Source organism: Megalobrama amblycephala, linkage group LG4, assembly GCF_018812025.1.
Source record: "Megalobrama amblycephala isolate DHTTF-2021 linkage group LG4, ASM1881202v1, whole genome shotgun sequence".
NCBI classification, from domain to species: domain Eukaryota; kingdom Metazoa; phylum Chordata; class Actinopteri; order Cypriniformes; family Xenocyprididae; genus Megalobrama; species Megalobrama amblycephala.
Window position 1 is genome coordinate 22,502,326 of NC_063047.1, and position 26,983 is coordinate 22,529,308.

The window sequence follows — 26,983 nt, forward strand, 5'->3', positions numbered from 1 at the left end:
GTACAAATCAATTCAACTTAAATTGCATTAAACTGACTTAAATCAAGTTGAATCTCATATATATGCTGCTGCTTATAAAAAGTAGAAATGTCTTAAATTATTTTGATGAATGTAAAAACAATGTCAGTGTAGTATCAATGTAGAATTAGGACTCAAGCTGTCCTAGCACTGCTAAAAAGTTAGAGCTGTTTGTTTATTAAAACTACTCAGTAGTGTGCATTGAGTAAATGACATCCGACTTATATACTACATGTTAAGTTTTTAAATGTGAATAACAGCATGTGAGCTACATTGCCTTTTATGGTTATTTATCAGAAATAATGTTCTGTTTCCATTTCTACTGCCATTCACATTTTCTAAGCACAAATTGATAGGACTAGACTGAATATTCTCCCAAGATAATCACTAGCCCCTTTCACACATTAAACATGGTAAATTACTGCAAAATCACCAGATTGACTTTTCCGGTAAATGCACCATATATGCTGTTCACAAAAACAACAGCATTCTGTCTTTATACCATTCACAGAGCAGTACCAAAATATCAGTAAACTCTGTGATGATCAAAATTACCTATAAATGCTGCCATTTTCTTTATCTGCCTGGATGAAAGCACTTTAGTTTATTTGTTTGTTTATCTGTTTGTTTTTTACTTCTGTGGCACAATAGTCAAAACTAGTGCATACTGACATAGAAAAACAATTAAAAATCAGTGCAGCATACTGTAAACAGCACTGAGTAATCGTGTTACAAATATGTGCTCATATGTGCTCTTATGCTTTGTTCACACTGTTGTATTACATCAAGAAAATGCAATTACCCTGCCTCCTTGTTTAGATTTTAAATGTCTGTTGCTACACATTTGGCCAACATATTAAATATTAGGCATTGCTTACAATATTATTATTATTTATTTTTGTTTGTTTCTAAGAAATTTATTATATTGTATGGCCAGAGATGTACAGCTAATTTTAGATATGTGTGTGTGCGCATGTCCATGAGAAGGAGGAGTAAAACTAGACTGCTAGCACACAGAAGTGTTCTATGTGTGTGCTCAAGGACACAGAGAACTGTGGTTCTACACCTATAACCTTATAAGGACATCAGCCATCTTGGCTGAGTTTACTGGAGTTCAAGGACACAAAAGCCAGACAACTTGCAAGTGCGAGGCCTTGAGAAGGATCTGGGAAACTTTGGGAAAGTTACAACATACGTCAATCAAGAAGATAACCTAATGTCTGTGATAAACAACACGAGTATAAAAGACTGATGAGTTGACTGCCTCTTCGGATACGTCAGTACCCCGACACCCAGAGCTGAGTAGAAGAAACCCCAACCTGAAGATGGGAAGCCCAGTCTTTATTTTTTCAAAGGCATGACTTTTTTTTGTCATTTTGAATGTACACAAATAAAAAAGACATTTTACCATTTTGATGTCCTACTCTTATCTGTATATAAACAGTATAAAGAGTATTAGCTTAATTTATTTCCTCTGCTGAGGAAAAATCCAAGTGATCACACCAGTGCCTCATGCACTCACACAGCATATCAGCTCTGGCATAACTAACTTGAGATCACAGCCTGTTCATTATCAAAATAAAATAGTCAACCAAACATATAAAAAGTAAATATACATATATCAGCATGTGAAGATGCTGATTTATGTATATGGGACCCGACGTAAGTACGAGCCTTCTTTACATAAATAGTTTAGCATCCAAATGTTACATTACAAATATGGAAACTATGCATGATCGAATGAGAGATGCGCGAGCCCAACGTCAGTGCAGTTTCAGTTTTGATTCAAATAAATTTGTTTAAGCTTGGCAATTAAAATAAATGTTGTTTGTAATTAATGTCACTATATGTAGACTATTTTTTTATATAGGCTACTATGTGTATTTTTTATGTATATGTATATACTGTTTTTATTATACATGGCTACTTACACCGATCATTATGACCACCTTACTAATATTGTGTTGGTCCCCCTTTTGCTGCCAAAACAGCCCTGACCCATCAAGGAATGGACTCCACTAGAACCCTGAAGGTGTGTTGTGGTATCTGGCACCAAGATGTTAGCAGCAGATCCTTTAAGTACTGTAAGTTGCGAGGTGGGGCCTATGGATCAGACTTTGTTCAGCACATCCCACAGATGATCGATTGGATAGAGATCTGGAGAATTTGGAGGCCAAGTCATCACCTCAAACTCATTGTTGTGCTCCTCGATCCATTCCTGAACCATTTTTGCTTTGTGGCAGGACACATTATCCTGCTGAAAGAGGCCACAGCGATCAGGGAATAGTGCCATATATTCCCCAGGTAAGCAACGCACAGGCACCTGGCCATTCATGTGATTTGAAAGAAAATGTTATTCATCAGACCACAGACCACCTTCTTCCATTGCTCCGTGGTCCAGTTCTGATGCTAACGTGCCCACTGTTGGCACTTTCGGTGGTGGACAGGGGTCAGCATGGGCACCCTGACTGGTCTGAGGTTATGCAGCCCCATCCGCGACCAACTACGATGCATTGTGTATTCTGACACCTTTCTATCAGAACCAGCATTAACTTCTTGAGCAATTTGAGCTACAGTAGCTCGTCTGTTGAATCGGACCACACGGGCCAGCCTTCGCTCCCCACATGCATCAGTGAGCCTTTGCCTCCCATGACCCTGTCTCCGGTTCACTACTGTTCCTTCCTTGGACCACTTTTGATAGATACTGACCACTGCAGACCGGGAACACCCCAAAAGAGCTGCAGTTTTGGAGATGCTCTGGTCAGGTCGTCTAGCCATCACAATGTGGCCCTTGTCAAACTCGCTCAAATCCTTACACTTGCCAATTTGTCCTGCTTCTAAAACATCAATTTTGAGGACAAAATGTTCACTTGCTGCCTTATATATATCCCACCCACTAACAGGTGCTGTGATGAAGAGATAATCAATGTTATTCAGTATTATTATACCAATCATGGATTTGTCATGGAGTGAGGGGAAGTAAAATACACATAGCTCACATGTTAATAGTGTTTATAATGTTTGTTAATGTTGTATTTGTGTAGACAAATACACTTATGGCTAACTACACATGTAAGAGAAATGGGCTAGGCTATTATAGGCGTTTAGTTCATAAATATGAACATCCCTCGCAACTTCTCCCATGCAATGTCCATTAGTCTACTTCTTATGCCTGTTTTGTTTAGCTGGCCAACTCAAAATCACAATGACTTTGCTTTGGAAGTTTAGTTGGCAGAGAAAATAACACATAGCGTTTTGTTTGACATGAATTAATATTCAATATTAATTAAATAATCTCAACAAAAACAAAAGTTATGACTGCTGTGTATTTCCTGTACACTTCAATACTGGGCTATTATTTACCCATAATATAAGCCTTCACTAGTTCCCAAAAGAGAGATGGATCTATATCAGGCTGCTTGTTGGTTTGCATAAAATAAACACCCATTCTTTAAAAATAAATAAACAAATAAATAAAATAAAAATAAAATTTAGGGTTACTAAGAAGCAATGATTGTAATCACCAATGATGAGACGCAGGGTTAAAATAAAGTGGAGAGATGACTGCAGAGACTGAGTTATGATCAGATATAGTACATATGCCTATTATATATCACAATTTTTTACTCTATCCAGGATCTGTCTGGACACAAACACAGCCTATTCTAGAGGACATCTTATGCGGGAGTGAATAAAATGTAAAGTCTCTAACATTAGGGTTTATGATTATCCAAGCATCAAGCAGGCCCAAATCTTCACAAAGCTGGTTCAATTTATTGGCCTGTCTCGAAGCAGCTGTGTGTTTAGGTGGATTAAGGTCTAAGCTGGGGTTTGACACACAATTAAAGTCTCCTCCAATAATTATATGAGAAACAGAAAATGATGATATATTGGCAATTAATTCAGAAAAAAATTATGTTCAAATGCGTTAAGGGCATAGACACTTCCATTAAGGACTCTCTCTCCAAAAAGCTGGCCTAAAATAAAAATGTAACGTCCTGCTGTATCTTTTATCATCATATCCTCAAACCTGAAATTAAACTTCTTATGAATTACAATAGCTACTCCCCTACTGGGAAGAACTGAAAAACAGACCCACCCATCCTCGTCTGAGCTTCAAGTGTTCTGTTTCAGTTAGATGGGTTTCCAAATTGTTCATGGCAGAAAGCTTAATGACAAATAAGGAAATTTATTGGTTGAAGAAAATTGTAGGAATTTTAAATTAAATTATAATTAAATTATAATAGTTAAAAAGCTTAAAGTGACATGTTATGTGTTTCTGGTTTTGTTTTTAGCAGTTTTTGCTTTTTTTTAAATTTTCTTCTTTTCTTTTAAAAATGAATGAAATTAATATTGCTTTCTTTGAATATTAATGGAGTAAGAGATTTTAAGAAAAAAATGGAAATGTATGAATTTATGAAACAAAATAAGTTAGATGTGGTGATGCTGTAGCATATGCACACTTATCAGGACAGTCAATAAAATCTGGAATCTTCAGAATGCTTTTAGCTTGATGGACTGTGTTGTAAATCTCACATCGGCACTGGCCGGTCCAGAAAAACAGACACTTCGACACGTTTGTTACTCTGTCAGAAATTAAACAGAGGGCCCCATTTCCTAGCTCTTGGGACATCAAAGGGCCCCTCATGTGGACTAAGTGCCAGATCACATTCCAACACACACCACACAGACACACACAAAAACACACAAACATGCATTGAAGACTGTATGTGCAAAATATAATTATGCCTAAACGTAACCGCCGTTGTATGTCAAATCGCATATAGTTATTCCCGCTGTATAAGCTTAGCTTGGATTGTAGTTGTGCTAGTGTAATTTCTAATGATATTATTGTCTGTAAACCATAACTTCTTTTATTTGTTTTTCTGATCTGTCGAGTTTGGTCTCGTTTTAAAGCTCTTGTTACCTCTCATTCACTGAGATGTCGCATAGTTGCAAAATGCATTGTTCTGTTTGTGTAATGGTACTGTGAAGAAAGTACTATCCAATCTGATACTCATAAATTATGCAAATTCCGCCAGGAGACAAGACAAAGAAAACTTTGCCCGCCAACTTTGCACCTGTCATTGGCTGTTCCACCTCAAGGAGATGTGTCGTCTTGTCTGTCATAAAAGAGGAGCACCAGTATTTTCCTGTGTGTTCTCCCGATTGCCCTGAATCATCCCTCGCCCACTCACGCACGTCTCTCCTGGACGTCACGGCGATGCGCTTCCATCACGCTCATCTTTCGGGACCACCATCTCTCCGGTGAAACTAACTTTCATGTCCTCAGTTCAAACCCTCCCGCGGAAACGGAAGAAGCCAATGAACTGCAGCAGCACTTAAACGAAATTCAGCAAGCAAACTGATGCAAGTACCGTTTCTGAATCTTAGATAATGAAACTGATTTCCCTGCTGGCTCTCAAGGACTGTTAGCAAAGGACTGTTAGTAAGTTTGCCACCTCTCTTCTCTCTTTCCCTTTCTTCACTTTCACTTCTGTATATATGTATCTGCCCTGTGTATAGCCGTATAACCTCTGTAGTAGTAGTTTTCATATATTAAACACATTATTCATGCTTGATTGTTTCTTTTGCTCGTTCAACAAAAACCAGGTCACTTTAACGTTTCGATCTAGCACAATCACTTTACGTTTGATGCTATCATAGGAATTTATCCTCGAGGCCAGAGGATAACATTTCCTTTATAATAGTCTGTGGAAAATTTAACAGTTTGCTGGACAAACTGGGGTATAGTTTCTCTAAAACAACTATTAAATTACAACTGACCATATATGTAATTAATTATGATTCGTTGTAATTGATTCACATATATGTACCTAATTCCCTCTTGGGTCGACATATGTATCATAATTAATCATAAAGATTTATGATTTATTATATTCATATATCTAACCCATAAATTGATTAATAACTGTACAAATTAGCTACAACGCTGAAGGAAACTCAGTGATCTAAATAATGCTTCTGTTTGTGCTAGAGAGTGGGGTTGTTTTTCAAGTCAAGTCAAATTTATTTATATAGCGCTTTTTACAATTGGTAATTGTTTCAAAGCAGCTTTACATATTAGAAGCACAGAAAAAAAAAAAAAAAAAAAAAAGAGAAGTGGTTAAAAATAAGCTGTACAAGCAAGTGTGGTAATATGTAACATGTACAAGATGGTGCTACATTAAGCCAATGTCGGCTGACTCCCAGGGGTGGAAAAAAACCCCTAGGAGAAAAACCCAGCGTGTTAACACTGGGGAAAAAAAAAGAAAAAAAAAAAAAAAAAAAACAAGTCATAACACTTTACTTAGTGGTGAAGCAGCCATTCTTTTTGTAATTTTTTTTTTTAACCCATATTCTTTTCAAGTAGAAGAAATAGTTTTTGCGTACGCTTAAAGGTTATGCAAAAACATTATACTTGACTCATCTGCGTGATCATTTCTATAGCAAGGCTGGACAGATTTTCCTTTTTTTCAAACACCATTACAATATCATAAGAAAATGTCATACTGTACCTGTTAGTTTTGTAATGACTGAGACAAATCAGACACAGTTATTTGTTAGTTGACCAACAGTTTTAAGCTCACTCTGGGGTCTGGCTTCCATCCCCTGAGAAGTTCTCAGTTACAAGTTTTATTGCACCAATAAATGCCGCATGGAGAGCAGAGAAGAGACACACAAAAACGTGCATCTTTCCTGCATTATCCACACATAACACAGACTCTCTTGCATTAATGTATAGACAGACTGTTCTATAAATGAACATGCACAGTCCCAGGAAATGGTATCCATTATTACCGTTGCTGTATTACAATCATTGTATTCACGTATGTATGTGTATGTTTTATGATACATTTAAGGTAACTTCAATCATGCCATGTTTAATGTCTATGCATTCGTATCCGGAAGACTAAAATGCTTGTGTATGCGATATGTCCATACCTGCGCAACACATAAGTATTACAAGAATCTATAATAGTTCTTATTCAAAGACTCAGCTTGTTAATCTGCTTGGTCATAAAAGCCTCGACAAGGGGGTGTGTGTTGTCACCCGGAAATACAACACCTTCATTGGCTGCATCAACCTTAAGAGGTTGGACTTTGACCAGAGGTTAAAAGCTAGAGAACAATGCCACTCCCTCTCTTTCCTTGCCTGGACACCTGAACAGAACCCTCTTTGCCGAAGGCCTCTTCAGGCCAAGGCCCGCCAGCCTCGTCCTATAAACCAGCCATGTGCTCAACATCCAACATAGAAAAGACTGGCAACAACTTCAGACGAAATCCTCAAGATCTCTCCTCAAACCTGCTGATCCGACGCTCCTCAGCCTAAAGGCATCTTGCAAGTATCGTACATTTTAACACTAAACAGCAATTTAGTATTGATTTGTAAGACTTACCTTTGCTATTGCTAAAAGAAACTGATGATTCCTTTCCAGATTGTCTTTGACTTTTTCCTATAGCTCTAGTAACTGCACCTCTTCCGGTTCAAATCATTACTCATTCTTACCTACAGTACGTATATGTGTGACCTTTGTTGTATGTTATGTGTTTGTTAGTTTAGTTATGTATTTGTGAGTTAGTTAATAAAGATTGTGCACAATACATGTTTGGTTCTGACTCCGTCTGCTAATAAATTGCCTCTTAAGTGATTTAGATCCCGACTGCCTGCTCTAAGTAGTACGGTACAATAAGAATGTTATTTTTCCATAACCTGGAAATTAACATTTCTTAGAATTAATAAACAATCAACACTGAGTGTTCACTGGACGAACAGGTTAGTTGATTGTAATATTAATCTTAATGTAGCTACATCCAGTTAATCCGATTGACGGATTTACATATTCATAATTATTCTTGTACAACAATGGTGAGATGTAGGAAAAGCCTAAAGAGTAAGCAGCTTTGTTTACAGTTTACTCGAAACATCACTACAGAGACTCATTTTAGAATGAGTATCTTAGAGCTTGACATTTTAAAACTAAGTCTACTGGTACAAGAGATTTTTTAGATTTACTTTTATTTTTACATTTAAACAAAGAAAAGAAAAAAAAAAAAACACACACACATAATTGGCTGATCTACTTGGTTCCAGGACACATGGGGGCCTTGGTCAGGACGAATCAAGGTATGACTCAAATGGATGCTTCAAAAAATTATTTTTTAATTTGGAAAAAAGAATGGTCAAAGAAGAACTATTCATGCTTTACAATCTGACTCTGGTATTCTTATGACAGATCTTTTGGATATTGGACAGTGGGCGGTTGTTTTTGGTGCCTGAAAGCATCAACGCTGGAATTCCTGCCCCTCTGAATATGAGTGAGCTACAAAACACAATTCGAGGGATGGTGTCTGGAAAAACACCAGGCATCGATGGTATACCAGTGGACTTTTAAGTCCTTTTGGTCAACAATAGGAGAAGATCTCCTATAAGTGTTGAATACCAGTCTGGCAAGGGGTAAACTGCCTCAAAGTTGCTGAAGAGCTGTGTTGACCCTCCAACCAAAAAAAGGAGATCTTGGAGACATTGGAGTATTGGCGTCCAGTTTCTTTGCTCTGCAGTGACTATAAGCTTTTATCAAAAGTCTTAGCTAACAGACTGGCTAATGTAATGGACAGTGTTATTCATCCTGATCAAACCCACAATGCCCCAGGTAGATCTCATTCACTAATAATTACGTGGATTATTTACCAGGGAACGGACAGAGGACTCAAACGCAAGGTACAGGAAACAAGGTTTATTCTGTTCAATAATAAACTCAGGCAGTCTGCTGTCCAAAGGCAGAAAAGAATATATATATATATATATATATATATATATATATATATATATATATATATATATATATATATATATATATATATATATATATATATACACACACACACACAGGGATGGGCAATATTTATGATACATGCATTTCAAATACGTATTTCAAATACAAAATAGTATTTTGTAATTTGTATTTGATAGGGTTGATGAAAATGACTTTGTATTTTGTATCAAAATACTTTAGTGTTTTGTATTTTTGTATTTTTAAAATACTGTAAAATACTTTGTAAGAAGTCTACATGATGACATCATAAAATTGCAGCCTCTGATTGGTGCCTACTCAATAGTTTGCAGAGACTTGCGATCAGAACAGAAAATTGATCCAAATGGAAGGTGGTCAAGAAACGTGCAGGCTGCCAGCTTTCCATCAATTTTTAGCATGAATTGCTATAATTTTTAACAGTTCATGTTAAGTTTTGGTGTTCATTTTGGTAGCCTAGGCTTAAATAGTATACCAATTTACATAATGTTCTTGAAAACTTTACCGAGCAGCAATCCCCTATATTTATGATTAGCAATCAAATGATTAATTGGTTAAAAACTAGTTGCTATGAATACAGGTGCCGTCAGTTGTCTTCTTATAAATGAGTTGTTGTCATTTAGTCAGTGTTGCTGATGCAAAGTAGGCCCTTCGTTACCAAACATCAAGTAACTAAATTAGGATACAATTATGAGTCATTTGCAAACATTATACTGTTGGTTACTTTAAAACTAACCTTCATCTGGGAGATCACAGGGATATGTGAATATTTGATCTGTTAAAGCCACAATATGTAAATTTTCGCCTCTAAAGATCGCTAATTAAAAACAAAGGCAAAGCCTTGATTTCACGGAATCACGGGATGTTTTGTCTTCACGTCTACAGCCGGTGGAAAAGAATCGGGACAGGAAATCATGTTCATGGAGAGATTATTAACATTACTGTAGTATGAAGCAGAGCAGGACCGAATACTGTGAGAGCAGTAACAAGCCCACTGGAGCGATTACTAATGAGAGACGAGTGCGACACACAGCTTGACAGCAGCGGATCTTTTATTATGCCACAGTTGCCGCTTCCGCTTCTTTCGGTCATGTGCATGTAGGGTAAAGCAGCGCCGCTTATCATATTACATTCATTTGTGTGTTTAAATTGGTATAGTGCTACTCTGTGCGTTCGCTCGGCAGCTACTATGAGACACTTGTTGCACACTGCAGTAAGCTAGATCGATATTAGTCATGGTAAAACATGGTACTAGCGATGAACCAAGAAAACGAGATTCAAACAAAAAGACTTGGGGCCAGATTTACTAACAGCTTGTGCAAGCAAAAACCCTCTTTTGGCATTTAAAAACTATTGTCGGGATTTACTAATGATGCGCAGTATAAAATTAGCGCTGAAAACGCGTGGACTGAGTTGCGTTTTTGGCTGACCTTATTGCATATGCATTTTTAGGCTCACTTTAGAGTGTGAGCGCGGGCATTTCACTCACGTTGGATGCGTCAGCGTCACATTTGAATAGGCTATACTATTTGAATTTGTGATTGGTTGACTGCCAAATCAAAATATTAAATAGAACAAAAAAATAACGTTATTAACCGGTTAATGGCCATTTCAAATGAGCGTTTCTGTTCAAAACGATTAAATCTGATTCAGTTTCAGTTTCTGATTACGTTCCGGTCAAAATCTCGTTCGTTTCCGGTTTTCGTTTTCGTTCCTTGAACCGGTTCAGAGCCCTGCACCCAGGTATCGGATCAGTACTCAGTATCGGCCGATACCCTGAGCTCAGGTATCGGAATCGGTATCGGGAATGGAAAAGGGGTATCGGAACATCTCTAGTGATACACGGACACGGTGTGTGTCCTGGTTAAAATTGCTTATTTCTCTGGATTTAGAATTTCTTGGAAACATTTGGGATAATGTAAGTACACAAGTCAGCAAAAAATATAACATTGTTTTAGTGGTTTTTGAATATTTTAATCTAAAAATCCTACATATTTGTGCCTTTAACTGATTGCATATGTAGGATTTATTGCATGACACAGGCAAAGAAAAGCTGTTGCTATCAAACATTGTGTACTTAAATTAACTGAGTCAGTGTAATGGTGAAGGGATAGATCAAATGGGCCAGCTGATGGAAGGTTTGCGAAGAAATTTCATGCTCCCTTGTAAAAGTATTTTGTAGTATTTTCAAAATACAAAAATACAGTAGTTTATTTAAATACAGATTTATAGTTTGTTAAATGCAAATTCCATACACTGATGGATGGATGAAAAATGGATAAATTTACATGATGTAAATCTGACAGATCCTCTGTTTTATCAACTAACATGATCATTATAATAGTGTATAAACAACAAAACACATTCACTTCCACATATTTGACAATCGGAATATATCATATAATTCACGATATAGTTAACAAGTTTGTGAATATTTAGAATAAAAAAGGAAAATTAAATAAATGCGATACCTGTCATAGTGTGGCTGCATGCCGCGTTGCCAAGGAATTTAAAATAGTGTTCAAAAATAACGGTCACTTAAAAGAAAAAGCTGCCAAAGTCACATGATTTCAGTAAATGAGGCTTCATTACATCATAAGTGTTTCGAAATTTAATTTGGCAGTTTGATACACGCTTGGATCCACTGATTTGAAACAAAAGATTCGTAAAGCTTCGAAGCTTCATGATGCAGTGTGTTAAAATCGCTCATCAATTTGTGTTTTGAAGATAAACGAAGATCTTACGGGTATGGAGCGACATGAGGGTGAGTAATTAATGACAGAATTTTCATTTTTGGGTAAACCAACCCTTTAAGAGCTCAAGGATGTTCTGACTTGGCTGTGGAAGAGTTGACCACAATGGTCTCCAAATGCTTGGGTCTAACCAACCCCAGTCTGTTGCCACCAGTACATCCTTAGGTGGGGGGATTTGGCCTCTGTTGTCATGTCATCTGCATTCCAGGTATCCCATGCTATCTTCTTGCCTCTGGTTGCAAATGAAGATACTGTGTCAGAACTAGTGAAGGCATAGAACACAGGAAGGACCTTGTAACTGTCAGTAGTCTCCACATCCTGATGACATAGGTCAACCAGTACACTGAATGATGACTATCTGCTAATCTGCTTGTCACCATTGACAACTGGTGTACAACTCACAACTAGCTTCATAAAATAAAGTTATGATAGCTACTGTTTTCACTCAATGACCTGCACAATTGTGGATAATTTGAGAATCACAGTTTTTCTGTTTAAATTGAGACCACAATTCTCCCACGATTATGAATAGACAACTTAACAAAATATGTAATTTACTTGAGGTTCTAATAATAAACAAACATCCCACCCCCAAAAGTCACCCATGGGTCATTCCGTGTCAACTCAACCAGAGGTCCCCGGCTCAAATTTTTGATTTTGTTAATATTTAGTGTTATTAATATGTGTTAATATTTATTTTAGTTAATATTTAACATAAATAGTGCTGAAAGCCAAAATATTAAATGTCACAGATGTATATTTACTGAGTAATCCACTATTTTGTAGAGGGGGGGTCAAAATGACAATTCTCACCTGAGATTTGGAGCCAAATTAGAGGGGTGTAAAAATGACTTTACATGACTAAACATGACATGATCTTTGTTTCATTATATGCCAATGGTGACCGTTCAAAAATGGCAAAAAGCACCATGTGTTTTTTGCCTCAAGTTTACATGCCTGTAACTCATGAAGTATTAAATATATCTTAATATCCTTTTAGATTCTGGTTCTTAAACTTTGCTTTTGGTATTTTCATTTAAAAGGCCCTCGATGGTTCAATCCAAGACATATGGAGATATCTTGAATACTTTAGAGTTTACAGGCATGCAAACTTTGGAAAAGGATTATTCATGGCACTCAGGTAAGTTCTACGCAGTTAAGTTGATAGAAAACGTACTCTGTTACGTACATAACCTCGGTTCCCTGAGATATGGGAACGAGTACTGCGTATGGGGAAAAGCTCCTTTTCCTCATTGCTGAAGCCTTTTTCAATAGCGCAGTGAAACTGCATGTCTATTGGCTCAAAGGAATGGCACTCTTTGAACCAATGACGGCGCGGCGTAGTCGCGCGAGCCAATGGCGAAACAGCGCGCCAACAAGCCAGCCAAAACGGGCGTGGCTTATGGCTACATAAGCCGGTGTTTTCGCCATGGATTCAGTTTAACTCGACTGAAGCGACGATACTGAGCCGCAGTGTTGGGGCACGGCATAATACGCAGTACTCGTTCCCGTATCTCAGGGAACCGAGGTTACGTACGCAACCGAGTATGTTCCCTTTCGATACTCTCACTCATACTGCGTATGGGGAACGAATTCAATCACGCCGTGCCGCGACAGGGAACGACAAAACATAACGTGGGCGCCAGGGGGGCCCAGAGGATATGTGAGGGGCTAAAGCCGTCGAACCCTAGATGCACAGGGGCCGGAAGGCCCCTGGGAGAGCGTGATGACGGTGCTCAGAGAGGCCGTCTTTTCACACCGAAACGACCCGAGCATGTAAGGTCGGGATGTCTAAATTGTAAAATCTGACAAAAGTGGACGGCGAGGACCAGCCGGCCGCCTCACAGATGTCTTTGAGAGAAACGCCACTAGACCACGCCCAGGATGAGGCCATGCCTCTAGTGGAGTGGGCTCTTACACTTATGGGGCAGTCCAGGCCCATAGAGGAGTAGCATAGAGCAATTGCGTCGACTATCCAACGCGAGAGGCGTTGCTTAGAGACCGGAGACCCTTTGGTGCGGCCGCCAAAGCAGATGGGGAGCTGGTCTGACTGCCTGAACGGCTGAGACCGCTCAACATAGATCCTCAATGCCCTGACGGGGCAGAGTAAATGCACCTCTCGCTCGTCCGTGGAAGGAGGTAGCGCTGAGAGGGAAATAACCTGTGCTCTGAACGGGGTTGAGAGCACCTTGGGGACATAGCCATGTCTGGGTTTTAGAACGACCTTAGAGTCGTTGGGCCCGAACTCAAGGCATGCAGGGCTCACAGAGAGGGCCTGCAGGTCGCCGATGCGCTTAACCGATGCTAGTGCGAGTAGCAGAGCGGTTTTGAGCGTTAAGGGCCGAAGGTCAGCTGACTGCATTGGCTCAAAGGGCGGACCCTTGAGGGCTGCAAGGACAGTGGAAAGGTCCCAAGAGGGAACGGTAAGTGGTCTAGGGGGGTTAAGACGCCTAGCACCTCTTAGGAAACGGACAATAAGGCCGTTTCTGCCCACCGTCTGGCCAGCAATAGGGGCGTGGAACGCTCCAATGGCTGCAACGTAGACCTTGAGCGTGGAAGGGGTGAGACCACTATCCAGCCGCTCCTGGAGGAAAGACAGTATCTGGGATATGTCACTCTCCACAGGGTCGACGCTGCGCGTTGAGCACCAGTCAACGAAGACCGACCATTTCTGGGCGTAGAGACGCCTGGTGGACGGAGCTCTAGCCTGAGAAATGGTGTGCAAAATGTTCCCGGGGAGGCTTATCGGCTCCCATCGAGGGACCATAGGTGCAGAGCCCACAGTTGGGGCTGGGGGTGCCAGATCGTCCCGTTCGCCTGAGAGAGGAGGTCTCTTCTCAGGGGGATTGGCCATGGTTCTCTTGTGGAGAGCCTGAACAGCTCTGAGGACCAGGTTTGGGTCCTCCAGAGTGGGGCCACCAGTAGGACTCTGTGTTTGTCTTCCCTGATTCGTCTGATCACGTAAGGGATCATTGCGATCGGGGGAAAAGGAGGAGCCTGGGCCAGGCTTGGGCCAGGGCATCCGTCTCATTCGAGAAGAAGGTCGGGCAGTGAGAGCTGTCTTCTGAGGCGAAGAGGTCGACCTCTGCCTTCCCGAAGATTTCCCATATCTTCCGTACCGTTTGGGGGTGGAGCATCCACTCGTCTGAGGGGACATTGCTCCGTGACAGCATGTCTGCCCCAAGGTTTGATTTGCCAGGTATGTGCGTCGCTCTGAGCGACCGCAGCCTGGGCGCTGCGCATTCGAGGAGGCGCTTTGTCAGGGCACAAAGGCGGCCTCCCTGGTGGTTTATATAAGACACGACCGTCATGCTGTCCGACTGGACCAGGACGTGGTGTCCTTTCAGGAACGTCTGGAACGTGGCCAGGGCATGTTCTACTGCCAGCATCTCGAGGCAGTTGATGTGCAGATGGCTCAGCTTGTGGGTCCACGAGCCGAAGGCCGGTCTGCCCTCGAAAATGGCTCCCCAACCCGTGTTGGAGGCGTCCGTCGAGAGCACCTTCCTTCTTGATACCGTCTGAAGGGGGACTCCACGCTTGAACCAGCTGGGGTTTGTCCTAGGTCTTAGAGCTGTAACACAGGCCTGATTGACCTTGATTAAGAAGCGGCCGTGCCGCCAAGCATGAAGTGGAACCCTGAATTTCAGCCAGTGTTGCAGAGGCCGCATACGTAGGAGGCCGAGCTGCAGTACCGGGGAGGCGGAAGCCATCAGCCCTAGCATCCTCTGGAAAGTCTTCAGAGGGTAACGGGCGTTGTTCCTGACTGATGCCGAGAGCTTCTGAATCGTCAGAGCGCGCTCTGGGGAGACTACAGCCCTCATGTGGACTGAGTCGAAGACTGCGCCCAGGAACGTGATACGTTGGCTGGGGAGCAGTGAGCTCTTGGCAAAGTTGACCCTGAGTCCCAGGCACTGAAGGTGGCTGAGGAGCACGGATCTGTGGTGTTCTAGCTCGGTACGAGACTGGGCCAGTACGAGCCAGTCGTCGAGGTAATTCAAAACTCGGATCCCCATCTTTCTTAGAGGGAGAAGCGCCGAGTCCATGCACTTGGTAAACGTGCGGGGAGCTAGAGACAGCCCGAAGGGCAGGACCTTGTATTGATAGGCCACACCCTCGAAGGCGAATCTCAAGAATCGCCTGTGGCGGGGGGCTATCTGGATGTGAAAGTACGCATCTTTCAGGTCCAGCGAGAAGAACCAGTCCCCTGGGCGGATCTGCGCGAGGATCTGCTTCAACGTTAATATTCTGAACTTCTGTCTCATGAGGGAGAGGTTCAGAAGTCTGAGGTCTAAGATGGGTCTGAGATCGCCATCTTTCTTGGGGACAACAAAGTAGCGGCTATAGAAGCCCGACTCGCTCTCTGCGGGGGGACGATTTCTATGGCTCCCTTCTGTAACAGAGACGTCACTTCTGTGCGGAGGACATGAGCGTCGTCCGCTTTGACTGAAGTGGTGACCACACCGCTGAAGCGCGGTGGCCTTCGGGCGAACTGCAGGGAGTAGCCGCTGGATATAGTCCCGATGACCCACTGTGACACTCTGGGGATGGCTTGCCAGGCCTCGACCCGTGTGACCAGGGGCTGAATAGCGTCCGGTGACAGACCGCTGTGCAGGGGTCTTTGCGCCGTCGTTATAAGATGAGGAAATTTGCTCTCTTTTTGGTAATTAAAAAATATTGGGTTCGCCATTAGAACGGCGGTTTGTGTGGGCGCAGTCGTTGTGGGCCCAGGGCACATAACCCGATGAATTCCAGCACCCGGAGCTAAGCGAGGTGGCAGGGAATGCAAGCGAGAGAGCTTTTGGGGCGGTCCGGCCGTGGCAAGACCTGACCCCATCCTCTTTCTTCCTGCTGGATCAGGAAGACGCCAGAGGCGTTGGGTCCAGCACTATCTTAGGGCGGGGACCCTGGCGTCTCGGGAGCGTGGAGCGTTTCGCAGGGCGCGCAGGGCCAGGTCAGTGGCGCTGCGCAGGTCACGGAAGGCCGGTGCGTCGATTCCAGACTCGTCCAGGGTACGGAGGAGTTTGGCCTGGAAGACTTGAAGGATGGCCATCGAGTGGAGTGCTGATAAATGCATATGGAGCGATGATCGCGTAAACGATTAGCTGATGTTTTTAAGGCCCTACCTCGTGTACAGATGATGTATATTAATATTATTCCTTTCAGTGCACCTAATAAATAGTCTTTTATCAGTTAGTAAAGACAGTTTCAAGTAATATTGCAAAATGTATAAAATAAAACATCCTCTTTAGCACCTTTAACTGATGACTGAGACTACAAATATTCTACCTATTATTGAGATTTTGATCGAACAGTGAATAACTGTACATGGTGAATTAAGTTGTATGTGCATGCCTTACAAAGCATAAATCTAATCAGAAGATTACAGAAGAATCATTTTGACATTTGTAATACAAATGTTGAGGTGTCTCTTCCATAAGCTGATCTGATATTCGCTACTGTAATGAAGATTAACGTAACTTACTAAACAGGGGAAATTTCCAACTTTAAACAAATAACCATTTAAATGTTTAGGACGTTTGCATTTTAAGAATGTAAAGGGAGACTTCAGATATAAAAACGCTGACTCGTAAGGTAATTTCTTTTTTTTTCATGAAAACCAGATTTCCTATTAATTCAATAGACTGTGAGGGAATACTGGTGAATAGTGTTGTCAAAAATATCAATATTTCGATTTGTATCAATACTGAAATATCTGAAATGATTCCAATACTCCTTTCTACAGTATCAATACACCAATACCAGCTGCGCTTTCTTGCTCTCCTCTCCAACAGCAAGTTGACACATAGCCGTCTCATTCACTCCGGGTAAATAGTGTTGGTGTGATGAGGTCTGAATTTCTGCACGGGATTGTGCATAATCCTACTCATTCCAGCAGATTTCACGCACATCCGAAGCGCACACAAATAATAAAGCAGCCTCTACCATACAGCTCACAAGTGCCAAAATGAGGTCTTTTTCGCAGCTTATTAATGGTCAAATACACACAAAAATAATGTCACAATGTCCATCTTGGTGAGTATTAATGTAAACACAGTCATAAACAGTTCAGGAAGAAAATGTATTAACAGTGTAACAGTATTTGGAATCTCTGCATGTGTCAAAGGGACAGTAGCCGAATAAACGTGCCGATCTCCATGTTGTTAATGTTAATCAAACAACAAAAGAAAGAAAATCACTTACGGCTCTTGACTGATTAACTTGTGTAACTTTAATTGATTAATCTGTATTTAATTTTTTGAAATGAAGATTATCCAATGTTATATCTTATTTTCAATTAGATTTTATTCTATTGTATTTATTTGTGCTATTGGTAGTAATTTGTTTATTTGTTATTTTATTACTGTTTACTAGTCTTTTTTAATTCAATTTACTGTTTGAAATCAAGCTTCCTTGTGCTGTAAGCTATTGCAACAAAATTACCCCATTGTAAAAACAAATACACTGAGTTTTCAAATATTTATGTGAGATAACTAATGGTAATTGATCAACATTTATATATGAATAAAAGCTTTAAAGCTGTCATCATATAAAGTGATCTCTTCAGAAGAAATGAATGATTGCCTAGACTTTCAATAAATGGACAAAAAAGAAATAATATTAAAAATATCTATATGACAGTATACGCAGTGTTTTCCCCCCGGGGTATCGAACATGGTATTGACTATCAATATTGTTCAAGGTATCGTACTGAAATTAAAAATACCAGTATCATGACAACACAACTGGGGAATACCAATATGGCGGCTTTTTATGACATCATGAGCAATCCAGTCATTTGTATAGATCAGTGGTCCAAACAAACACACACACTGTTGGTGTGTGAAATCAGAAAGCCTAATGGTTGCTTTGACAACTTGGTTTTACGTTGAAATTTTTATCTTGGTCTAAAGCTTCTTTTTTTTTTTTTTTTTTTTTCTTCTTCAGATAACAACCACTAATGGTTATAATTTAATTAATGACCAGCCAATAAATATCAGAATGCATCTCATCTGTAATATAATGAATCTGTACTATTAATAACACAGGCATTTGTAAATAATCACCACCTGACCTCAGTGGTTCCTTTGAAGCCTGTTGTTGCAGCTGCAGAGATTTCTCTGTTTTAGGTTTTCTTCCTCTGCGCTTTAGTAATGGAATCGGTCCACCTAAATAAGAACAAAGACACCAATTCTATATTTATAGATGTGTTGTTTCACTAAAAAAAAAAAAAAAAAAAAAAAAACATCTACAGAGTTTGAAAGGGCCATTTTCACCTGCTGATAATACATCTAGACCAGGAGCACATGAAGTGGGGCTTGAGTTTTCTGTATCAGAGTCCTGTTCAGCTTCAATCTGTGACAACCAAATCAAATATTTTAATTCTAATGGTTAATGTAATGGTCAATGTAACAGCCATGTGACAAAACCATCAACAAAGTACAGAATTATTACCTTTCTTTTTCTTCCTCTTTTAGCTTTGGCAGAGACATTTGTGGTATCTTTCTGTGATGAGTTCTGGGGACCACAAAAAAATATATAAAATATCTGCATTGTCACTCCAGTGATATTATACTTAAGTTGTTTAACCAAAAGAGAGCCAGCTGCTTAACTGTACACTCAGTATTTATTTATTAATGTTGCACTGATTGAAATATTTATTTCTAAAGGATTACCAATACAATTTAAATTCTATATGGCAAACCATGTCTAACTGTTAAGCTTAAAATGCTATAGATTTGTTTCCTTAAAATGGTTAGTTCACCCCAAAATGAAAATTCTGTCATTAATTACTCAACCTCATGTTGTTCCACACCCGTAAGACTTTCGCTCATCTTCGGAACAAATGAAAATCTGTTCACAGAATGCTATCAGATTTCCTTCCATTGACTGCCTTTGTAACTACCACTTTGACGCTTCAAAAACTTCTTAAAGGGATCGGAAAACTAATCCATATGAATTGAACGGTTTAGTCCAAATTTTCTGAAGAGAATCAATTATTTGTTATGATGAAGAGATTTAATTTAGGCTTTTACTCACATGTAAACATTGATCAGCGAACATAAGCAGAAGCTCAACTTAACTTGAATAACGCACAAGAACAAACCTCTTCCGGAAGCTCAAATGTGCTACATAACCGATGAGATTTTGATGTATATGGATTCGTTTTCTGATCTCTTTATAAACTTTTTGAAGCGTCAAAGTGGTAGTTGCAAAGGCAGTCAGTGGAGGAACGGACATCTCTCATATTTCATCAAAAAAAAGATCTTCATTTGTGTTCCAAAGACGAACAAAAGCCTTAGGAGTTTTGAATATTGATGGTGAGTAATTAATGACAGAATATTCATTTTGGGGTGAACTAACCCTTTAGATCATTCCTTTATAAATTAATTAAGAAGTTGTTAATCACTTTTTTTTAAAAATCGTTCCTATGTAAATGAATTAAGAAATTGTTGATCACTTTTTTTTAAATCGTTCTTTGTAGTCTATTAGTTAAAATGTGAGAACATTGTATTATTTGAAAAACGAAGAAACGAATAAGAAGGTAAGAAGGTTAAAAGGTAGCCACAATTTAACTACAAGGAATTAAAACGCAGGGACAAATTAGTCTAATAAAACTTGTGAGTATATATGTTTTTTTCCCTGTGCGCGAGTCTCCGTAAATTGGCCTAAACATTTTCAACACAGGCCTTCATAAAGTCAGGGGACAGTTAAACTTATTATTGCAGTTTTGCAAACTGTGTTTGTATTCCTTGTGTGATGGGATGGAAAATAAGATGATGCCATGTCAGTAAAGACGTTAATATGAACGCACTTGGTCCATAACCAATAAAAAAAAAAAAAAAAGTGTTATTACAGCGAAAATTTAAGTTAAGTTGTAAATAATCATTATTTTATGTTGTGTTAGTTTTTTCCCATAAAACAAACTGTTATTAGCCTAGAATTGCTGTTTTCCACAAAATGCAGCACGATCACTGATCAGGATTTGAATGCACCTCCTTGCTTGCACTATAATAATAATAATAATAATAATAATAATAATAATAATAAAAAACACACATGCCACAAGACCATCATATCTCACAGTTAGTGTCAGAAATGTCACCTCAAAAAAATTGCAATGCAATTATTATTTTTTGATTATTTTTACTATTGCGAAATGAGAGGAAGAGCTCTTCTCTCTCGCATGCATGGACACTCTGGGTACTGCTGCAAAAGGGAATTTCTGGGCATTTCACAGATTTGTAGTCGATTGGTAGAGCATTGGTCAATAATGCTGATACAGGGTCAAATCCTGAACAAATACAGGCTTTTCTTCTTCTTTTTGGATTAATGCAGAGAGATTTGTGTCTCCATGCTGTTCTAAAACACATTGATTTATGTTACACCATAATGTTTTTTTAAAGCAACAAGCTTGATACAACAGTGTTACTGAATTTACATTTTCTAATTGGAATATCAACAAATAGTGGTTCTGTTTAAAAAAAAAATAATAATAAAAAAATATGGAGTTCGCTATCCAGAAAGAGTTTTTTTTTTTAACACTGCTGTGATGATACCAGGATCCCTGTGGAATTTTGAAATTTTGAAGTTGAAAATGTTTTTCATGGCAACAAAGAATATGAGTATACAGTTTGTACCATTTTGAAAGTCAGTTTTTTAATTTGAAGAAATTGACAAATATATTATGATTATTATTGTACAATAGAATTTACTTCTTAAAATAATAATAATAATAATAATAATAATAATAATAATAATAATAATAATAATAATAATAGCAATAATAATAATAATAATAATAATAATAATAATAAAACGTCTAGGTTACGTATGTAACCCTCATTACCTGAAGGAGGGAACGGAGACGTTACGTCAGAGACTGACGAAATGGAGTCTCTCCTGAGAGCCCTATCACCTTCGAGTGTTTACAAAATGAGCCAATGATACAAAGAGTTAGAGGTCTACAAAGAAGACCCGAGACCCGAGGACCCGGGACCTGACCCGGGACCCGTACGGGTTCGGGACTATATTTTAAATGGTCAGCCGGGTCCGGGTCGGGTCCTAATCTATTACTTCGGTTCCCGGGTCTGATTAACATTGTGTGTATACCCGAGCCGATTTGATTCGGAGATCACCCGGCTGTGTTGGGAGTCAGTCAGCGCTGTGCGTGTTTTGTAACTTGAAAAGTATGAGCCGGGAAATAAGGTGAAAAAACACGAGTGACCCCAGCCATCAGAAGCAGAGCGGGCGGAGTTAATGCAAGCAAACGGTGATCGAGTTTTACTATTCCTATTGTGTGCAACAGTAATGCAAACAAACTTCAAATCTCAAGAACTGCTTGTAGCCTTGCACATTCGCATTTAAATAACATAGCCTATTTCAAATCATTAACAAAACATGAACTATCACACGAATGTTTTCTGTGACGCTTAAAGCTTATGTTTCAGGTTGCTCCAGCTAACGCGCATGTCACATGCGAGCGCACTTTCTTTCTCCTGTTTTTATAATAACATTATGCCGTCTTGTTATATCTAAAGTTTTGGTCAGACTCGGCTCAGAAAGCACAGAAATGACCGCAAATAAGTAATGCTAATGTCAGCGGCCATGTCACTGAACAAGCAATCGTTATTATAGTTCAAAAGGGCAAACAGTCAAAGTTATTTTATTATGTGAGTTGACTCGAGTCTCGAGACACAACGAAATAATGCAAAACTGCAAAGTCGCATTTGTCATCGTGACAGCAAGTGAACTTTTAAAGCTGGAATAATGAGTGGATTAAGCATTTCAATCGGCAAGAGAGGAATAACGGATGAACTTTCTTGGCAAGTGCATCACAGTCAGGTACAAGGGAGAAAGCTATAGCCTACTAATATTAGGTAAGACAACACGTTTTATTTTCGCAACTTGTTTATTGACTTATTAATAGCAATTTGCTGTGGAATAGACCTATGTGCCGATCGGGTCCAGACGGGTCCGGTCGGGTTCGGGTCCAGCTTAGACGGGTCCGGGTAGTACATTTATGGCATTTCTCGGTTCTGCACGGGTTCGGGTCCAACTTTCAAAATAATAGTCGGGCTGGGTCGGTTCCGTGTAGCACATTTACGGGTCTCTTCGGGTTCGGGTATGAATTTTTGGACCCGTGAAGACCTCTACAAAGAGTATCTTGGTCTGTGGAATTTGCATGCGCAAGCTCCGCCCCACTCTGTGGGTATAAGAGGAGCAGCGCGAGCAACTCGCATTCAAGTCTTCGCTGAGGAGCCGAACCAAGTGGCTTGCCAGGGGAAAACACATGCTCCCAAGGAGACTTAAAGTGGAATACATGCGTGGGATTACCCAGGGGGGAATCACAACACATGGAGGCACCTAGTCTAACGCAAGGGCTAACCGAAGGGGCATGCACACAGGCGTAGACATAGACAGTCTGGAGGAACCCAGGATTCTGAACAGTGGAACTCAACTGAGGAATGACGCACGCATCCAATCCATAGAGTGGAACGGCGCAACAAGCGAATGACACCGAGCCGATCCAGCTACTGGCCCGAAGGGGCGAGTATACAGGAGGATAACGGCTCTACACGGAGATTATAAAATCTTGCGAAAGTGTTAGGTGTCGCCCAGCCCGCAGCTCTACAAATATCTGTTAGCGAGGCGCCAAGCGCCAATGCCCAAGAGGAGGCTACACTAGTTGAGTGCGCTCTCACTCCCAGGGGGCATGGCTGGTCTTGAGCCCGGAAGGCTAAGACAATAGCATCCACTAGCCAGTGGGCTAACCTCTGCTTGGAGACATCCTTCCCCTTCTGCTGGCCTCCATAACAGACAAAGAGCTGGTCTGATGTCCTGAAGCACTGAGTTCTGTCTATGTAAGTGCGGTGAGCATGTACTGGACAGAGCAGCGCCAGGGCTGGGTCTGACTCCTCCAGGGGCAGCGCTTGCAAGTTCACCACCTGATCCCTGAACAGAGTAGTGGGAACTTTGGGCACATATCCGAGCAGGGTTGCTCTCAGCTGCCCGGGCAAGCATGGCTGTTAACTAGGGATCTGACTCGGACAACGCTGTCCTCCCAGTGGGAGCAGTGGGAACGCAGCCGAATCGTCATCTCCCGAGGACTCAAACCCGCCTTGAGATGCAGCGATCGACATACGATCATCCTCCGGACCCCCGAATGAGACGCTGGGTCCCCCAGAGAAGGAAGCAGCAGGCCCATCCGGGAGCTCCACCGGCTGAGATGCTTGGGAGGGGGGAACGGCTCGAGGAGGCCGACTCGTCGGGTTGTTCCACACCGTAACCCTCAGATCACCCTGGCCACCAGCCGAAGTAGCCCCTTCATGAGAAGAGGAACTAGATCGGGGTGTGGCAGAGGGGACTCGATACTGTTTAAGGTAATCGAGTCTAGATCTAAGCATCTTGATGGTCATATTCCCGCAATGAGAACATAAACCATCCACGAAAGCCGCCTCAGCATGCTGGAAGCCCAAACACGTAAGACAGCAATCACGGCTGTAATGACTGAGGCAAATCAGACACAATTATTGGTTAGTTAACCAATAGTTTTAAGCTCACTCTGGAGTCTGTCCCCATCCCCCGGGAAGTTTTCAGTTACAAGTTTATTGCGCTGAGGAATGTGGTTGCCGCATGGAGAACAGAGTAGAGACACAGAAAATCTGCATCTTCCCTGCATTTTCCACAGAGAACACAGACTCTATGGCATTAATGTATAGACAGACTGTGCTATAAATGATTCCTTCTCAGGAAATGGTATCCATTATTACTGATGTTGTATTGTACTCATTGTATTTACATGTTTGATGATTGTTAAATGTTATGACCTGCACGGTAACTTCAATCATGCCATGTTTAGTGTCTATACGTTCGTAGCGGGAAGATTTAAATGTTTGTGTATGCGGTACATCCATACCTGTGCAACACATCAGTATTAAAAGAATATTTAATAGTTCTGATTCAAGAACTCAGCTTGTTAATCTTTCGGGGTTGTAAAAGCCCTGACAGGAGGGGTGTTGCCACCCGGAATTACAACATCTTCATTGGTCCGGTCAACAACTGAGAGGTGTGACTTTGACCAGAGGTTAAAAACCAGCGAACAGTGCCACTCCCTCTCTTCTTCTTCCTTGCTTCTGGACCGAACAAATCTCCACGTGTTGGCCTCTCTAGGCCCGGCCGCAAGGCTGGTAGGCCCCTGGCCTACAACACCCAGCCATGTGCTCATCACCCAACAGACTGGCAACAACTTCAGATGATAACTTCAAGAGTTATCCTCAACCTGCAGATCCGACGCTCTTCAGCCTAAAGGCATCTTGCAAGTATCGTACATTTTAATGCTAAACAGCGATTTAGTATTGATTTGTAAAGACTTTACCTTTGCTATTGCTAAAAGAAACTGATGAGTCCTTTCCAGATTGCCTTTGACATTTCATGTAGCTCTAGTAACAGCAACTCTTCCGGTTCAACACTATCATTACTCATTCTGACTTGCGTGTGTGTGTGTGTGTGTGTGTGTGTGTGACCCTTTATGTATGTTATGTTATGTGTTTGTTAGTTTAGTTATGTGTTTGTGAGTTAGTTAATAAAGATTGTGCACAATACACGTTTGGTTCTGACTCCGTCTGCTAATGAATTGCCTCTTAAGTGATAGATCCGGACTACGTGAGTAGTACAGTACAATAAGAAATATTATTTTTCCATAACTTGGAAATTGACATTTCTTAGAATTAATAAACAATCAACACTGAGCGTTCACTGGACGAACAGGTTAACTGATTGTAATGTTAATTTTAATGTAGCTACGTCCAGTTAATCTGATTAACGGATTTGCATATTCATAATTAATCATAATTAATAATCATAATGAGTTATGAATAATTATTAATATTTCCCCTTTGAGTTAATTTTCGCTACATATTTGGTGGAGAATGAAAGGCATCATTTTAAGCAATTGTTTGCAGATGGACCAGTAATCAATCATGTGTTTTGGCATAATTTTTGTTAACATCTTATACATGCACAAACTGGGGGCTTCAATGCACATTCTCTTGAACGGCAGAACGTTCCTCGATGCTATAAGGCATGTTTAAATTATGAAGAAGCTAACCTGAAATTATCAGAAATTAGTAGCGCGTAGATTAGTAGCGCGTAAAAGGGTATCGAAAGTAATTAACCTGAATTTGGGCGTAGAAACCCCCACTTTCAGCTTTAAATGCATAAGTCTTTCTGACGATGGAATCTCAGATTAGCAGCACGAACAAATAAACTAACCTGAATCTGGGCGAAGAAATCCCCACTTTCAGCTGTAAATGCATAAGCCTTTTTCTGATGACGGAATTCCAGATTAAGCAGCATAAATTTACCTGTGTGACGAAGAAATCTCACTACAGCGTTTGTAATGGTGTTCTGGGCGAGACTCCCCAGTCACCGATTAAAGGCCTTTTTACTGTTCGTTCCGTCACTGTATTCATATTCATGCGCGGGACCGCACATATGAAACACACGCAACGAACCTGTGGTGTAAATTCTAGCGTAGCTAACTAGCAATCACCACTGTCTGTGAACTGATGTGCTGTTGTGATTTGTGAGTTATGCGTGACCACACTGGAGTTCTTAATGCGGGCTTGCAACGCGGTTAGAATTCTGCTCCATTCTGATCGTGTTGCGGGCTGGCATTGGTCTCCTGGCAACGCATGACAACAGAGCGTGTAGAGCAGACACCTCTGAAAGTCTGATAGCAGCACACCCACATCACAGACTGTTGTGCAAACAACGAATCACGCGTAGCCGAATCTAGCTCTATAGAAACCCTACGCGTATACCCTACGAGTTAAAACCCTTTACCTCGACTAAAAGCTGCTAGCACCCTGCTAGCACCTAGACATGTGCAAGCATGAAGCATTTAAGCCAAAGACTTTATAGACTTTGGGATTCCCTTTAGGAGGGATTTTGATTTGAACCGCTGATGGGAACACAATGCGTTGTGAAGCTCCGAATCAAATGAATCAATTGCGTCACAAGCGATTCACTGTTCGAACCGCTCAAAGCGCCCCTTTGCGAGTCAGAACAGTAAGCGTAGTGAATACTAGAGACACATGAATACGAATAGCGAATATGAGACATCTTTAATAAACCATTCACAAATGTTATCAATTAAATGTGATCAATGAATCATCTAATATCCTTAAACCTGAGGTTTCTGTCAAGACATGATATTTCAGTAAACTGTAGCGCTTATTGAAACACTTTGAAACTGCTAGGACGCATCACAAAGCCTTGTTTACTGAAATCACGTGACTGTGGCAGTTTGACACACGCTCCGAATCACTGATGCAACACAAACGATTCATTTGAGTTCCAAAGCTTCACAAGGCACGCCTCAAAAGGCACCCATCTCTG

At 40.7% G+C, this 26,983-nt stretch overlaps 1 protein-coding gene across 7 annotated transcripts in view; it reads right to left on the reverse strand.

Annotated features, from left to right (window-relative positions):
• The window catches only part of psip1a (PC4 and SFRS1 interacting protein 1a), a 150,930-nt gene that overhangs the window by 11,401 nt on the left and 112,546 nt on the right, over positions 1-26,983 (reverse strand). For all 7 annotated transcript variants that reach the window (XM_048188364.1, XM_048188367.1, XM_048188360.1 and 4 more), the window contains 3 exons: positions 19,037-19,099; positions 18,859-18,937; positions 18,657-18,750 (listed from right to left, as the gene is read on the reverse strand). In XM_048188364.1, coding sequence (XP_048044321.1) covers positions 18,657-18,750; positions 18,859-18,937; positions 19,037-19,099 — 236 coding nt within the window. The remainder of the gene's footprint in view (positions 1-18,656; positions 18,751-18,858; positions 18,938-19,036; positions 19,100-26,983) is intronic.